The sequence below is a fragment of the Ruditapes philippinarum genome, unplaced genomic scaffold (genome assembly GCF_026571515.1).
Source record: "Ruditapes philippinarum isolate M1 unplaced genomic scaffold, ASM2657151v2 ctg885_1_1_1_1, whole genome shotgun sequence".
Taxonomy (NCBI): domain Eukaryota; kingdom Metazoa; phylum Mollusca; class Bivalvia; order Venerida; family Veneridae; genus Ruditapes; species Ruditapes philippinarum.
The window spans coordinates 68,076-86,151 of record NW_026857915.1 but is presented as its reverse complement, the minus strand read 5'-3'; the positions used below and the strand labels follow the sequence as shown (position 1 = coordinate 86,151).

The following is an 18,076-nucleotide window of genomic DNA, read 5'->3' as shown; positions in this document are numbered from 1 at the left end:
AATAAAGGGTTACAATAATAAAATTATTAATGCGGCACAACCTCGGTCAAAAATATAAAACAGTGAAAACAGAAGACCTAAGACCATATTTTGTTGAGCATACATTGATGTAAGAAAACCGGCTGCTTTGTTGACTTATGAAAGCGTTGCATCTTTGCTATATTAGCATAAATTGTCCGTTTTATAATATGATAAAAATATGTAGATAAATGATCTGATGGAGATCAGCAATTAATCTCAAAATAGGGATACATGTTGGCCAACAGACAGACGCTCAAACAAATGGTGCCATGTCATGCGATATTATAAATTTTCGACTAGTGAGCCATGGAATATGATGTGATATTCACTGGTAGATGACATATTGGCCGAGGCGATACTGGAAATATGACATACATACAAACCAAATATGTACTTCCACATATAATGTAGAAACACATATAATTTACAATATTTGTATTGTTTCTAAAACACTACATCTTAATAAGAATGTAATATCTAAAAAATTACATAATTGTAATATTTTACTTTTACTAATGTAAATATTATGTAACAGAACTTATTAAAGGTTGGAAAAATATAAATGTTTTACGACAGATTTTCTTTAATGGACAACATAATAAGAAGTGATATTCTGATTCAATATTTTTATACGAGCATACTTTACATAATCGGTTATTTCTGTCACTTCTTAAGTATCTCCCTGTCTCTATTTCTAAGGAATGACAAAATAATATAAAACATGATAGTTTTTTCACGTATATTGTCATTCTTTACAATATTAAGATATTCCTAGAAACAATAATCATGGCATTGGCATATTATCTATACAGTCGTGTGACTCTTGTATAAATTGATCTCTTATTCCCTGTTTAAGTAACCTCTCGTAATTGACATTGTTAGCAATAACATACGGTATGTAAAATAGACCTGACAGAATACATATAGCTCACCACTTATAATCTAAATATTTATAGAAGCGCTGATGATTAACAATTTCATTAGCTCTTTCTTTCCATACAGACAAGGCACATGAAGTTTTCCATATTCAGTATAGATTGCACAATTTGGCGTTCGTCTTTTGAGATCTAAAAATATTAATAAAATCTTATCTGTAGTTTATCGATATCTTTTGGTTTATGTATACCCAAAAGATCTATCCGTTTTAAGATTGGAGCTAACTTTCTTTCGAAGTATAATTTGTATTAACATGGAAATTAAGTGCGAGAAGTACAAAGTACAAAATCTATAGTCCTGGGTTTACATAATTATAATGGGTTGTCAAATAACACACGCATTTCTTTTGGTGTTTTTGTATTCCTGTCTTTTAAACGTTGGGCATATGTTTATCTGCAAAGAGCAGGTGATATCCATACAAATCCTGGACAAGACTTAAATAGCTCTTAGTTTTCTTATTCTTCACCATCTACATCAAGTGTAAATGATATCCGAGAAAGCTTTAAAAATTAATTGCCTATGTGTATAATAACGTACAGAGTTTCTTACACAAAAGAGACATTTTAAAAGGTGAATTACAGCCCTTCGACGTCATCTCCTTTACAGAAATATGGCTTAACCGCCGTATGAACACATCTGCGGATGTTTCTAAATTCAAATTTTCACCATTTTCTTGTAAAATGTTGAATTCTGCTTAAGCCGGTGCTAGGGGGCGTGGACGGCAGTTTGCACTTAACAGTACCGTCCATGAACAGGCTCAATCAAACCGAGCCTGCAACATTTTCAATTTTGCCGCGTTGGGCTTTCTTTAGGGATTCTTATTTCTCTCTATTTTATCGCCACATCAGCGTTGTTTGTGCCGTGTGGAGGCCGTAAGAAGTCGCCCCGTACATTCAATCAGGGATGTTATATTTCCGATCCTAAAAGATCGTTCAGCACGACATAATTGCTGTGCTTGTGGTATTTTAGTTATTTCTATTCGGCATCTTTCTTGTTGGGTGGTTCCAGTATTCCTCACTTGAATACTATTGAATCACCTTTAGGATATGTTGCCTGCTTTTTAAATTTGTCTTTTGACGTCATATCTGCGGATGTTTCTAAATTCAAAATTTCACCATTTTTTTGTTAAATGTTGAATTCTGCTTAAGCCGGTGGTAGGGGGCGTGGACGGTAGTTTGCACTTGACAGTACTGTCCATGAACAGGCTCAATCAAACCGAGCCTGCAACATTTTCAATTTTGCCATGTTGAGCTTTCTTAAGGGATTCTTATTTCTCTCTATTTTAGCAACAATATAAAATCTGATTCGGTCTCTTTTGAAAAATGTTCCTCACCTTTCAGAAAGGACAGGGTTGTTGATAATCATATCAAATATTACATACACGATTAGATACACATTGCAGCTCTCTGAAAGAACGTTTGTTTTCAAAAATTACAACTGATAGAAAGCACCTTTTGTGTATATATATGGTGAAATCGAAAATACAGAACACTATTTCCTCCACTGTTCTATGTATCAAGATGACAGCACTGTCCTAACAAACAATTTAAGTCAAATCACAACTGTTACATTGAATACTTTACTATACGGCGATAATTCACTTACATATGCTCTAAATACATATACATAAATATATACAAAAACAAAAAGATTTTAATAATATCCGTTTCAAAAAGAAAAGGTCCATTCAACTCCATAGTAGTAAAGGGACTTTCTTTCTTTCTCTTGTTTCCTATCTCTTCTTTTCTGCTCTTATTACTTCTTCTTCAATGCATATGTTTTAATCATTAAATTTTCTCAACATACTAGTTAAGATGAAACACTAAACTAAGCAATACCAGTATATCCCTTCACAAATGAATTCTTACTCGTGCTTTTACCTAAAATCGAACAGTAATGGATCTTAAATTTAGTTCATGAATACTTATCATAAAGATAAGTACATTTATATATATACGTATGAAAGCAAGCACACGTCGATATGATATGCATAGTTTAGTTTACATATTTAAAATGTCTAAACTTTGTTAAATAGTGATTACGGAGAGTTTTAAAAAAGCTTTTCAAGGTTTGTACTCAATCCATATATTTTATTTTATGTACCTTATTATACAAATGTATAGTTTCTAAATAAATATTGTATATAAATTATCTTTTGACATGTAATAATATTAATAAAAGTTTATCGATGTTTTTTGGTTTATGTATACCCAAAAGTTCTATCCCAAATAAATAGTTTTGTATTAACATCGAAATTAAGTGCCAGAAGATTTTAATGAGCTTTTTAACCATGATCATGGCTACAAAAGTACATGTGTAAGAATATTTCACATCAAGATAAGTCAAACTAAAAACTACATTTTCAACCAAAGGATCATTTATAGTTATATTGAAATTATGGATTGACATACTTTTTTTTAAATACACATATTTTAGTTTTATCAACATTCTTCTTCAGACCTTATTTTTTATGAACATTAGAAATATTAGGTCTGAATGCTAATAGTATCATGTACAATAACACGACTGGTTTCCTAGCAGTTTCCGTCCTTAGCAGTTTTCCGGCCTTCTATCATTTTCGTCCAGTCCAAAGGGCAGCTGTGTTACTTCATCAAATCAGAGAGATGTTTGTTTTCTATGCATCAAAGCAGTTAAAATAGTACACCGATTTATATGTTTTGATGTTTATCCTGTTGTTTAATAACTGAGACCCGATTCCAGGTAAATAAATACAAAAAAATGCACTTTTGAACAATATATTTGCAGATAGCACGGAAAAGGATGGAAGTTCTATTTCTTTGATAAAATCATTTTAACATTTCTAAGTGGTACTGAATTATATTCAAGATAAAAGAAAAGGTCCAATTCAAAAGTATAGTAAAAGGATCATTGAAAAAATGATAATGCTGGAAAGGTACCTAACTTTGTTCTGTCATACTCGTCCGTAGGCAGATTTCTGTTTCATTTGATAAAAAGTGCGTTTTGGGGCCGGAAACTGCTAAGAAACCAGAATACAATATCGTCAGCAATAAATAACACATGATTAGATTACAGGTACAAGTTACTGTTTGACGTACTGATCTTATTAGTTGCCCTAATAATACTAGACTATATTGTCTCTGTCAATGTTTATTAGATTTATATTTTAATTTCTAATTCATAAACAAAAAAATCCTGATTTATGTTCTTCTTACTCATTAATTTATATGTTCAGTCACCCTGAATGTTTTAGAATTATGATGATAAGTCAGTTATTATACTGGTTCATGATAAAACAAATAAAAAAGTCTAATTCTTACCGCAATCATAAATTATTAATTACGAGGATATCCTGCATTCCCCTTATCAGACGATTTTTACTTTCTGCCAGTTAATATTTTCAAGGGAAACAACTTTTCATAACTTATTGACATACGTCTTGTATTATGTTGTTTCCCTTTAATGGGTTATTGACCTATATTTACGTGTTTACACACAGCTCAACATAAATATGCACATTTTGTGAATTATTGGTTCTGGATTAATACAAGATGTCAAGGTTAGTGAAATTGCTTTTCAACAAACTTATAATAAAACGGATATAGGCCCTGTTGATCATGGTTAACGGCTTAACGCTAAGAAATGTCTTCTAAAATTTTCGCATGTTCTCATATGTAATGTATGACTATCGTACTTTTTCATATGTATAGCATAATTAGCTGATTAGTATTTTCGGCTGCAAAAGTGAATGCATTTATGTATCCATCTTTCTTACGTCAGTGCTTTACGTTAGATAAAATAATTGATACCTTACATTTAAGCGGTGTTTTAAAGGAATAGGCCTATGTATACACTTGTATGAAAGCCGACGATTGTTTTCGTTGTAATTATTAAATAAACATGTAGTCCTACGTGTACATATACATCTATTTGTAGGTCTTTATATGTGTAATGTGACTAAGACGAAGAATAAGGAAGAGACCTTAAAACTGTTTAACACCATTTTAATTAAGCATTATATTTTAAATTTTATTTACAGTAAAGTTTAAAAATGCCTGGTGAATCTGTAATTGAGTTGTATGTTTATCTTTTATCTCTCCTTTATAATACTTATAAATATGACATCTGTCAACATTGGTAAACTTTGCATTTTTTTTTGATGAAATGTTGTATATTTTTTTATTTTAAGCAATTATTTTGATTGATTGATTGATTGATTCCGATCCGATCCATCCGATCGACCGACCGACCGACTGATTGATTTGAATCGACAGGTCCTTACTTTGTTTATTTACTATGCTTATATTGATAATATTAGCTATGTATAGAAGTTAACATTAATGACTTAATGTTGCTTTGTAATGGTGGAAAAAAGAGCGACATTTTAATTTGTGATGCAAGGAAATAACAATATAACTGCATGTATATAAACACAAACATAATTAATTACCTCTAGAGCTGTAGGAAGCATGCTGAAATAATTAATTCTTTATATTTCTTTTTAAAGGTTGTTGGATGCTATAACAAATCATGACACATACATGTTAAAGATGTTGACGTCAATGTCTGGCTCGTGTAACCCACGTGAGCTTAATCTGGGTCTTATAAAAGCAGCAAGTCTTGGTAAATAGAAACTTCTTTCCTAGTATAAGAAAATTCAAATGCATGCATACCAACATGCAAACAGATTTGGTAACAGGTGATAATACATGCAGTTTGTTTGTATATAAATAACATTGCATCATATTTAGACTGTACAATTATATTTAATAAACTATACAAAAGTAGTGTATGTTTAAGTAGTGTAACTATATTATTGCTTGGAGAAGACATATATGCCAGAATTATTTTTAAATAATTCCCGAGAGTTAACAATACATTTTTATCTTTTAGGTTACTCGGATTGTATTAAATGTCTTCTAGACGTCGGTGCTGATAAAAATTTCGTGAATCAGTCAAACCAAACACCACTATACGCTGCTGTTCAAAACAACAAAAAAGAAACGGTCAAGCTGTTGTTAGAAAACAACACGGATGTTAATTTGATAAGTGGCCTTCAGCACCTGTCAGCATTGCATATCGCTGCTATGCGTGGTTACTCTGACATAGTTGATTTACTGGTGGAACATAAGGCATCTGTACATTCGAGAGATTATGAAGGAAACACGCCTTTAGTCCTTGCTGCTCGAAACGGGCATTATTTACCCATGAAATCACTCTTGAAAGCCGGATGTGATGTGAACGCAGCTAACTATGAAGGGTGTACATCTTTGCATTTCGCGTGCCATAAAGCGCGAGGTTTTCAAGTTCTACTTGACGCCGGCGCAGATCCTAATGTTAGAGACAATGATAATATAACACCGCTGTTAATGGCCGCTTCTGAAGGATTCGATAACGTTGTAAAAGCTCTGGTAGATTTTAAATGTGATGTAAATATTCCCAATGATTCTGTCAAGAGAACAGCATTACACTTGCTAGCATATAAAGGTCACGCCGATTCAATTAACGCTCTCGTGTATGCAGGCGCTGAAATTGACGCATGTGACATCTATGGAAGGACTCCATTGTGGTATGCCATTGAAAATAAAAAATCTGAGGTTGTTAGACTGTTACTGAAATCTTATAGTCACGTTGATACATTTCAGTGCCAAACTTCATCAGAAGAAAATTGTCCTGCTAAACTTGCTTTTAAAAGTCAGCAATTTGATGTTATCAAGTTATTTATGTTGAGTGGATATGAACATGCGCACGTGAGAGAGTGTTTGCAGAGTGACGAATATGCTGATTGGGTAAGATCTTTACAAGCAGATGACGAGTTTTCGCATTGGTTAGATTTTGGTTCAAGTGCGCAAACGTTGAAACAGTTGTGCAGGAAATGGATCCGGCATCATCTGGGACGACATTTTTATCATCATTTGCAACATCTTCCAATACCGGATGTGATGAGAAATTATCTTCATTTAGAAGAGCTTCTTGACCACTGATGGAAACAGGATTTACATGACCACTGATGGAAACAGGATTTAGTGTTCCGCTACCTACTACCCATAAACCTTGTGCAATAATATTTTTACCAGGTGGACTCAGTATTTAAAAGGGATATTCTTGACCCCTTGTTCTATACTGTCATAATAGTAATTCAGAAATAATCTATACAGACTATGCACCTTTCAAATACATACATTTAGTATGATGGTCGGCAGTTTCAATAGAAATATCAGCTGTTGGATAAATAAGCATGTCGGTGTATTCATATGTTCAAAAAAAATCCCACATTCCTTGATTTATGTTGCTATGAGTTTAATAAAGTACTGCCTTTAACTGTTTACTTAGTTGTAAAGTATATAAATATGAAAAAAGTGTTTTAGTTATTAAGTTTGATAATACGGATGTATGCCGTAGATACTGGTTCGGCGTTTACATACAATTGTTTATAAATTTGATACGAATGAAATACATGTTTGTTAACTTTGTGTTGTAACAGATTAACTATTTAAATTTTAAATTTTTTAGGGGTTTACCCCGTTACTGCACTTTTAAATTAAACCCTTATTAAAACTCTTAGCCCTAAAAAAAAACAGAAAATTTCCTCATTCCCCCAGGGTTTTAACCCCGTAAAAAAACCCCAATTTTTTTTAAACCCCCCCCCCCTTTAAAAATTTTTTATTATAAAAATTAATTTTTTATATATATTTTTTAAAAAACAAATGTATCACGAAAGCATCACTACAGTACTGTTGATGCGACTGCACCTTGCCTGGTTGATGAGGAAACTGTGTACCAATGTCTGTTTTATTTCTGGCACGCACGGAATGACGCCTGAGTTGAACATCGACCTTTGAGAAAACATTGTAGCCAAGTTGTTTATGTCACCTACTGTTCTCCTATATGTGTTAATACTGATATGGAAAAGTTTACAAACTACAATTATGGGGAAATGATATAAACATATACACGTTACAACTTCAAGTATTTCACTTATAGGTTCAAACTGATGTAATTGCTTGAAATAAACTTAATTTTATATACTGTTCATGTGACCGTAAGGCGGTCGCCGGGAAACACCGTGGAAAAAAATTCATACATTTTCGTAAGTGAATGCAATATCAAATTTACATGATAAATCGTATTATTTTGTTTATAGTAGTTGATAACATTATCGGTAGATAGAAATCAAAGATATGCAACATCAACCGTTCAAATAATGATGCATTTAATATATTCGTGGTGTTGTAAATTTTACTAATCCGAAGAGATTGTGTATAAAGAATATTTTTGTATTATTAAAAAAATTAATTTCAAATTGACCTTGATAATATTTGCCTAGATAAGATGTACAAAGATTAGTTGAGATGTAAAATATATTTACTAGTTTAAATACATTATTAGAGCATTCAATAATTACCTACGGCTGTTAAGGCATTAGGTTCGTGCTTGGTCGGATTCACGGACATTAGCCCACGCATGATTTGCCACTGAGCCTTTTAAGTAAAAAGGCATGCAGCTTTAACTGTTGAATTTTCGGGGTAAAATCCCCGCACTGACCGGCAGTGTGAGAACAGGGTGAATGGTAAAATCCCCGCATTGACCGGCAGTGTGAGGACAGGTGAATGGTAAAATCCCCGTATTGACCGGCAGTGTGAGAACAGGGTGAATGGTAAAATCCCCGCATTGACCGGCAGTGTGAGAACAGGGTGAATGGTAAAATCCCCGCATTGACCGGCAGTGTGAGGACAGGTGAATGGTAAACTCCCCGTATTGACCGGCAGTGTGAGAACAGGGTGAATGGTAAAATCCCCGTATTGACCGGCAGTGTAAGAACAGGGTGAATGGTAAACTCCCCGCATTGAACGGCAGTGTGAGGACAGGTGAATGGTAAAATCCCCGCATTGGCCGGCAGTGTGAGGACAGGTGAATGGTAAAATCCCCGCACTGACCGGCAGTGTGAGGACAAGTGAATGGTAAAATCCCCGCATTGACCGGCAGTGTGAGGACAGGTGAATTGTAAAATCCCCGCACTGACCGGCAGTGTGAGGACAGGTGAATGGTAAAATCCCCGCACTAACCGGCAGTGTGAGGACAGGTGAATGATAAATCCCCGCATTGACCGACGGTGCGAGAACAGGTTAATGGTTGAATTTTGGCTCGTTTCTTCTGTTAAGGCTCCATTATCCAGGTAAGATTGGATGGGCCGTGGTTACAATTGATTGATTCAAGGATATTATTACTTAAAATACATGAAACTGAGTAAATACTCTCATCTTCTTATACTGTAGTAAAATTTTATCTAAGTTATTTATGGTGCATTTTCAAAGCAGGAAATGGGCTCTTGGTTTTAGATTATATAAATAAAGAACTGGATAAGAATTAAGAATGTCATTTTTTTTTAAAAATTCAGCCGTAGACACTTGATATAAAATGGTATGTTAAGAAATCGCTAGATTAGTGTGGATGAATGATAATACGGTGTGTGGGTTTAGGCAACTGATGTTAAAGGGACGCTAATTTTAATCAGGTGTGACTATATGAGTTATTCATAAATGAGCCGCGTCACGGCAAACCCAACATAATGGGTTTGCGACCAGCATGGATCCAGACCAGCCTGCGCATCCGTGCAGTCTGATCAGGATCCATGCTGTTCGCTAAAGGCCTCAACAGACGGTAGGATTTAGCTGTACAGCACTAATTAGAGATAAGATGTACAATTTTCAAAGCTATACAACACTTGCATTCAGACGGTAATTCTACACTGTAAGAATCATCTGAGGTTTCCCCTAAAAAGGATCCCTTTACATTGATCCTTTACATACTTTACTCACTAAATACTTTTTTCGCCATGAGTAATGATTGAAAAACCTCCATTTAAAAATATATATATATATATATTTTTTAATGTGAAGCCTGACCGAGACTCAAACCTAGGACCCTCGGAATACCGTACTGCGGCTCTGCTGACTAAGCTATCTGGTCGTCTACAAACTACTTCCCCTCCCCTATTTAGAGAATAATTCAATACCGTGACATAATCATTTTCGGAATAATTTGGGATTCGAACATAACACAACTTTGGGTCTCCTGAAGAGTTTTTCAACATCATTTTTACCCCATCTTACTACTATGTTTACCTTTTAGCCCTAATTGTTCTGGAATTTCATTCATTACACCCATTATCAGGAGATAATTTGGTTATCTGTTACTTGTCATTGTGGGAGGTCTATAAAAATCGGTAGGACAAGATTTTCAAAATAGAACATGTCCTATCCCTTACATCTTGACATAAGGTTTCCGAAATCAAGAAATAGTATCCTTCACACATTAAGATTTGTCTGTACATCTTAGTTTTAATTTGTGTTGTACTTCAAAATCCTACCGTCTGTTGAGGCCTTAACCAACCCTTTTACAAGTACAGCATGGATCCTGATCAGACTGTGCGGATGCGCAGGCTGGTCTGGATCCATGCTGTTCGCAAACGCACTATGTTGGTTTTGTCGTGACGCGGCTCAAATGTTTACAAGATTCAAGCGGGAAAATCTGTTTGAAGCGTATATGTTTAAACTGCGAAAATTCGTTATTTTGAGCATTTTTCAGACATTAGAGGTCATTGATCTGTTAAAGGAGTTACCAAATTATCGCTGACATTGTGTAGTGTTGCAATAGTTATTTTTGTAACTAGATAAAGGGCAAAAGACCCTTAAAATATGAGATAAAATGCCACAGTGCAAGTAGGGATTGATGTCTGAAGACCTATATTTACTCAGTATCCGTTCTTAAGTCAATCTATTTTAAGAGAAAACGTCATTTTGCTTCTGGGTATTTTTTGCCCGTTTGGAGTTAATTTCACAACATTATGCAGAGACGCATTTACTTTCAAAACATTTTGTAATGATTTATTCTATACCTATTTTTAGTCATGACAGTCAAACGAATTTTTGAGCATTTACCTAATGTTCATGGCTATGCTCTATTTCATTTTACATTTAATATGTACCAAATAAACTGTATTACCAGATACCTAAAGTATTACAGGTATTATTTAACGGAACAAAAATTCTTATGGATGATAACATTAGTTAAATTTATAGGAAACACCAGTTTAACTGTTTCCTTAACGTAATCCAAGCGCAATGATAATATATAATATTATATATTGCTCATATTACCTGGACATTAAGTCAGAACTATTAAAATGAACTAAAAAACCACTCAGACAAGTATTGGCAGACAAATATTATTGCGTACTGTATTGTTTATTTTCAGGGTAAACACATTTTTTGTCTTTACACGAACTTCCGGATTGGAGGTCCGTTAAACTGCACTTATTGTACAGTAGAAGTGATTTTCAAGCAGTAAAATTTACAGAATATCCTTATCTTGTTCACTTTTTCATTTGTTTCTTTCTTTCTTGTTTCTTTCTTTCTTTCTTTCTTTTGCTTGATACTGGATCTTTGTTTGAACAGCGTATGAAGCTGTGACTTGTTTTTCTTTTAGGGTAATGTTTATTAGGTTTTCAGATAAAGAAATTAGCTAAAGTCTTGAACGGTCAAAACAAGAGGTCATGCATATTGACTGATAATTAACTTCTGTTACAGTCGCTCTATTTTCTCATGACATCAAACATTGAACGAATTATCGAATTTAAGCAGATATCTCTGTAATCGTAACGGAAGCTAACTCACTACCGAGTTCTAGTTAAACTACAGTGTCTTCTATGTCAAACATCTTGTCTTACAAATAGATGACATCTGGATTAATTGTTTAAATATGATGTCCAAGCGTCCAGTGATCTGTCAGTTGAAATTTTAGACGAAGATTTAAACAGTGCATGGACGCTACATTCAATGCATATTCAAGAATCAAGTAAATATTTACCTTTAATTATGGCTATATGAAAAGATCATTAAAGATTGTTGATAAAATCTAGACTTTTTGATAACCTGACTGCTACGTGCGAGGTCTATTTAAAAAAAAAATTGCAGAAAATGAATAGATTGATATAACGATATTATTTTCATTTTGACAGGTCGGCTAATACGGCTATGTGTGCTCTCTATGAAAGTGAATATATTACTTAAAGCATCCTAACATATGAACACCGCGAAAATATGTTATACTACGTTACTGGATTATAAATAACAGCGTATACTATTTACACTTTCTCTTCTGTGAAAATAAAATGAACTGTTAAATATTTTGGGATTTTGGTATCAATTAAGCTATATATACACAAGATATACGCACGCGGGTAGGCGAGGGGAAAGAATTTTGAGAAGAACATATTGGATGGATTAAAACCCGGAAACCCCCGCTTTACAGGTTATTTTTAAAAAGAGGCGCAATGTTCAATTTTAAATTATATTTGATAAAAGTCTCGTAACCGACAAACCGTCTCTATGACAGCTGTGGTATATTTATTTAGATAATATTTTAAACAAAGAAGGACAAAGGATTGCAATATTAAACAGTATATGTGGACATATTATGCAAGGTAATATTTTATTCGTTTATGTGTATTTAAACATATACATATATTCACTGACATACATATTTCTGCTTGACATAATTGAAGGTTTTATCTACATATACATCTTGTGAGCAGTGTGAACAGTGTTCGACAATAAAGGCGGGACGATTAAACGTAATAATGTTAACAAGAGACGGAATTTAGTGAAAACATTCAAGTATCACCTTAAAACATGCTACAAGTATTACCTTAAAACATGCAGTTATCATTTGTTTACCGCCTTTTTCACAATGAAATAAAAAAAACTTTAAAAGTTAAGATAAATGAGTAGCACTTTTTCTATAGTGATTAAAGATCAATGATATTTTTTAAATTATTCTTTTGTAACCCATGTGTCGGCAGATGATGTATTAGGAAAACTCTGTATGGGATAAATCATTAAAGGACATTCATTTTTAGATAAAATCTACGAAATTAATTTAAACAAATTTGTTTTAGCTCGATTATGAAACATATTCTTGCAAGTTGTATTAATCATATATGACGAATCATGGCGTGACCCGAGTAGGGCTCGAACCTATGATCCCTAGGTAATATATGAAGACATAAAACACCGATATGCTGTCAGACTGTCTGACTTTTCCGAATTTATATAATGTATGATTTTCATTTCTAACATTTTTCCTATGTCTATCTGTCATTAATGTAAAATACTAGTGCACCAAAACCTGGACAATATTTATAGTATGTCATAGTTTGTCTCTACTTTAACCACTGGTCAGTTAACCTCCTTTAGTACAATGTTTGGACTTATACTGATCCCGCGATAAGGTCCGCACTCATACTTTACATTCAAATTATATCTGTAATTTCTATTTTATTTGTTTAAAGACTTTTTACTTACATTGGGTTCTTTAATTCATATTAACAACACAGGTTGAAATTGGATAGGTTTAATTCGAATAACAATACGTTTTTTAAGTTAAGTGTTTTGATTAGTTACAATACATAATACATATCTATTGTAAAACAGCGTAATTGTATAACAATATTTGACCATCGTTTTCACCTTTTAATGTAAGGACAAACAAAACATAGTGTATTGAAAACCATTAACTTATGACCATGTTTTATCGACAAATTATCAACAATTTATCGTAACAAATTCACCGTTTTTTGCCTCGGGTACATGCTTCAACAAATGAAGTAATTTTGTATCATACGTTGACAATCTATCCAAGTTAAACAATATTTCTTTGTTGATTACATTTCTGTAGTTGACTAACTGTATTGTTTTTTATAAAGACTATTGTCCTTTGATAAAGGAAATTAGATAGTGTAACACATGTTTTAATTTCATTCTGTACATGTGACTTCGTGGAAGAAAGGTGATTTTTAATTGCTTTTTTACGTCTATAAGAAATTATTTATTTTGTATAATTTTCAAAGTAATGGTATTTTAACTTACAAGTAAAAGATTTTTAAAAACAGTAGTGACTAAAGAATCTGGCAAGGCAAGGAAAAGTATTTATGTTTTAATTGATCAAATTTAATTTAAAGTTTTTCTTCTTCTTTTTTATGTTGTTGTTGTTGTTGTTGTTTTATTTTTAAAAGGCCGCACACATTGATTATAAAGGAACAAAAGAATAACTGCATTGATTTGTACAGCGTTTTATCGGAAACACGTTCGTAGAGCACAAAGAAACAAAGAAAAATGAACATGTTACTAACCGGAATAAGTGATTAACGGGAAATAATTTTGAAAAAATGAGCAGAGATATAGCGGATAAATTAATATTTGCATAATAAAACCTGTTGACAATCACTTGAATACAGGAAATGGTGTACATATCGGAACTGATAACGCCAATCGTCGGGCGGAAACAACGAGTTTTTCAAATAAGTGGCGGTTATTACTATATTATGTTCCCAATTTGTTCATTAGGATAAATGCTTTAAATAATGTCGTGAAACATGTATGTTAAACACATGCTTAGGGTGTTCTTACATTGCAGCTGCTACTTTCCAGCTATATACGTGTATGATTATTACACGTGAGTTACATGTACTTAATATATCATCATACGCTTTTCAAGAAATAAACCTATTTGAAAGTTACATTTTCTTCTTCAGATAAAAAATGTCGACGGAGTGTCTTCAGCCGTACAGCAGTCTAAATTCAACATGCATCGGTAACTCTGCAGGCCGCGTTGATTGGAATGCACGTGCAACTTGTGGAAATACCGAGACTCTTGCAACAGCACCATCATTCAACCTTTGTAATTCAGATGTGATCTGTGGTAATAGCTGCCTCTCTCCAGTGTGTATGAATAATCCTGGGTACCCTTGCAATATTCCGGAAGACGTTAGACACTGTATTGCAGCGTTCTTAAGCAGCGGGGACGCCGGCACGTTGTGCATTACACATGATAACATTAACCATTACAAACACGTCGCGCACGACTTACATCACGTGCAACTTGAGAAAATTTGCAAACAATTTATAAATGAAGTTGACAAAAACGGAAATATGAATGACAATATTTTATCAAATAAGGAATGTTTGAATCAAAACAGAAATTCAAATGTGCCTATTTTTGAAATAATGTTCTTGCGACCTGAGGACATTAATCAGCCAAACCAGGTCCTTGTCATAGATTTAAGAAAAAATGAGATTCACAAACTTGATGTTAAGAAAATCACAAGGTTCGGAGAAGGTTTTGCTTCGTGCACAGTTTACAAGAAGGAGTGCCCGTATGTAATCGTTTCCGGCGGATGTGGAAAAACTTCAAACTCGTTGCATAAATATGATGTTGTTGAAAACAAATGGATGATCTGTGACAACATGAAAAATCCGCGGTCTAAACATTGCATGGCATTTTTGGACGGTCACGTGTTCATCATTGGTGGAAAGGGTTGTTCGTCTGTAGAAAAATATAGCATTGAAAGTAACTTTTGTAACGAGGTTACCAAACTTCCGGTTTGTGTTCACTCGTCGGCCGTGGCTGTTTACAAGCATAATATCTACATATTTGGAGGAAAGACTCGGAAAGGAAATGTTCGATGTGTTCAGTGCCTCGATACAAGGACAAATAAAATGTCACGTCTCGATGATCTACCATTAGAATGTTCTGGTGGGCAAGCAATAGTCGTCCGAAATACCATATACTTCGCTACAAACCAAGGTCACATGATCAAATTCCATCCAGATTCCGGCCAATCAGAACTATGTTCTCATCAACCGTATATAAGAAAGCACTTTTCTATGTTTATAAGAAACAATAAGCTAACTGTCTTCGGAGGTATCAAAACTGAAGGACCTATGACAGAAAACGAGCTAACGGACAAAGAGAACACAATGTACAGTTATTGTCCAGATTCTGACAGATGGACACTAGTCAATTCATACAGTGAATGTGTACCTGTATATACAAGCTGTACTGTGCAATATCCGAAAGAATGTCCAGTAAAACCTTTCATGAAATTATTTGGCTATTGCTAGCAAGCGAATAAACAAATAACAGGCAAATAGCTTTTTCAATTCAAACATGCTAAAAGACATCAGTGCTATGTACAAAGTGCGGTAGAACTATCATTTATTGTATAGTGGGTACCTGCAGTCTGATCTATTAAGTTATCCTTTGCACATGAATTATTTTAAAATCCATTTTTTACTTTATATTGTGCAAAACAAATCATTTTTGCGAAAGTGTTACAAATTACTAAACGATCAGAAAAAATCTATACCTTTGGTTATGATCGAATGAACATATAGCTTTTGATATTTCAAGAGATGTAGATCCATCCTAGTGTCAATTAATAGTAAATTTATTGCAATGCAATGCAAATTTTATGGCAAGACAGGGTATACATAGTGTCCTATTGTAAGAAATATTTGAATGATGTTAGTGATCGACCTTTATGTTGTTCAGCTTACGATGCAATAATCATTCCTTGCTTTTTTCAAGTTGTAACCATAGAAAAAGGCCTACATTTTAAATGTATATTTGTACTATTTTTATCTTCTTAATGGTATTGCTATCTGTTTATTTTTAATATTTGTGTGGTCATAAAATAATGTCATGTCTTTGCTTGGAACTTTTGTAAGAATAAAAAATAAAAAAATAAAATAAAAAGAAATAAATAAAAAGAAATGTGGAAACAGTTGTTTTGTTAATATTTTATTGTTTTATGGAACATATGAATTCTAAATTGACTAAAGTGTGAAGCGAACCATCCCATCTGATTATGTTTTCTTTCTATGTTTGTTAATTCAGCCAAAGTTATTGAAGGTTGTCAATGAAAAACAAATTTCAAAATCAAATGTCTTAAAATGAAGTTAAGTTTTTTTACTGAGGCAATGGTAACATTTGTTTTGTTTTTATGCCCACATACAATAGGGGAGGGGGAATAAAGTGTTACTTTAGCGTGTTTTGGGAAAAGGTAGATACGTCATTTCCGGTCCAAACCTAGTGCATGCATGATGGGATTTCAAATTAAAGTGGTGCATTTTGGCCATCATATGTAGAGGATGTGTCGCGTGCAAGACCCAGATCTCCAGCCAAGAGACCAAAGTCATATCATGGTATTCGTATAGCCCTGAGTGTATTTGGCCATAACTTCTGCATGCGTCAAGGGATTTCAAAATAAAATGACACATATGACCACCATCAGTTGACGACGTTTCAGGCGCAAGGTTCAAAAGTCAAAACAAGGGATTGAACATTTTGTTATAGAGTCTGGAGTGCTAGGTTTGTGTCGTCCGGGCAATAACTTCTGCTTGCATGATAAGATTTTAAAATAAGCAGTACACTTGACCATCAGATGAAAATATATGACGCATGAAAGCCTCTCTTAGTTCAAAGGTCGTTATGTTGGGATTAACGGACAATGGTACATATGATCAGCATAATTTAAAAGACAGTGTGTTATGTGCATAAACATGTCTGCATCTTTAAGGTCAAGGCTGTACATGGAAGTCAAAGGTCAAATCCTGTCCGGATAATAATTTTAGCATTACTTGATGTATTGTCTAAATATATGGCGTCATTACTGTCAATGCCATTTTGGGGGGTCAAAGGTCAAATTATGTTTGTCATTACTTGATGGATTGTCAATTTATTTGACATATGCCTTCATACCAGTCTGACGGAGTGCCATGTGCAAGATCCATGTCCCAAGGCTGCACTTGAAGGTCAAAGGTCTAATCTTCATTGTCCACGAACCTCTTTGGTTTATTGCTTTCCTATACCTTGATGTATTGTCAAAACACTTAACAGGTATTTCTCAGAGGTAGTGTCACATGAAGGTTGTCCGTAGAGATAGAAGTGTCATATGAGATGATATGACACGGGCACCCCTGCCTTTTTTTATTTTTTGATGTTTTTTATTTATTTATTTTTGTTTGGGCGGTCTCTCCTTTTTCTTGTGATTTTTAATTGTATGTAAAGTAATTGCGTCTTAAGTTGAAACTTTTCCACTTTGTTATCGGAATAACTATGCAATAACTTTTCATTTTGTTGGTTTTCTATAAAATGTATCATTTGTCATGGAAAATACGGCAAACAACTTCCTTTCCGTTTTTCTGACGTGTTTACAAATTTTCAAAAAAAAAATAATCCCCATTAAAAACAGGTCATGAATATTTATTGACAACATTTATCATCTATTTATATTTTC

The 18,076-nt window shown here is 33.7% G+C and overlaps 2 protein-coding genes across 6 annotated transcripts; both read left to right on the top strand.

Annotated features, from left to right (window-relative positions):
- The first annotated feature begins 4,375 nt into the window (after positions 1–4,375).
- LOC132751506 (ankyrin repeat and SOCS box protein 3-like) lies at positions 4,376–7,390 on the top strand. 2 transcript variants are annotated; one of them, XM_060741681.1, is made up of 3 exons: positions 4,376–4,495; positions 5,444–5,559; positions 5,830–7,390. In XM_060741681.1, exons 1-3 carry the CDS (start codon positions 4,488–4,490, stop codon positions 6,918–6,920), a joined length of 1,215 nt encoding a protein of 404 aa, XP_060597664.1. In that variant the 5' UTR covers positions 4,376–4,487; the 3' UTR covers positions 6,921–7,390. The 2 variants fall into 2 exon arrangements, with proteins under 2 accessions (XP_060597664.1, XP_060597665.1); XM_060741682.1 differs by lacking the exon at positions 4,376–4,495 and adding an exon at positions 5,189–5,210.
- Positions 7,391–11,773: 4,383 nt separating this feature from the next.
- LOC132751505 (kelch-like protein 5) lies at positions 11,774–16,559 on the top strand. Of its 4 annotated transcripts, none has more exons than XM_060741680.1 (2): positions 11,774–11,793; positions 14,531–16,559. In XM_060741680.1, the coding sequence occupies exon 2, from the start codon at positions 14,538–14,540 to the stop codon at positions 15,897–15,899; it is 1,362 nt and encodes a 453-aa protein (XP_060597663.1). In that variant the 5' UTR covers positions 11,774–11,793; positions 14,531–14,537; the 3' UTR covers positions 15,900–16,559. The 4 variants fall into 4 exon arrangements, with proteins under 4 accessions (XP_060597663.1, XP_060597660.1, XP_060597662.1 ...); XM_060741677.1 differs by lacking the exon at positions 11,774–11,793 and adding an exon at positions 12,267–12,421; XM_060741679.1 differs by lacking the exon at positions 11,774–11,793 and adding an exon at positions 13,640–13,785.
- The last annotated feature ends 1,517 nt before the right edge of the window (positions 16,560–18,076 follow it).

Coding starts and splice junctions, on each gene's coding strand:
- LOC132751506 (XM_060741681.1), top strand. Junction 5,560..5,829: donor TATAAAAGCAGCAAGTCTTG/GTAAATAGAAAC, acceptor TTTATCTTTTAG/GTTACTCGGATTGTATTAAA.
- LOC132751505 (XM_060741680.1), top strand. CDS start 14,538: ATGTCGACGGAGTGTCTTCAGCCGTACAGCAGTCTAAATTCAACATGC.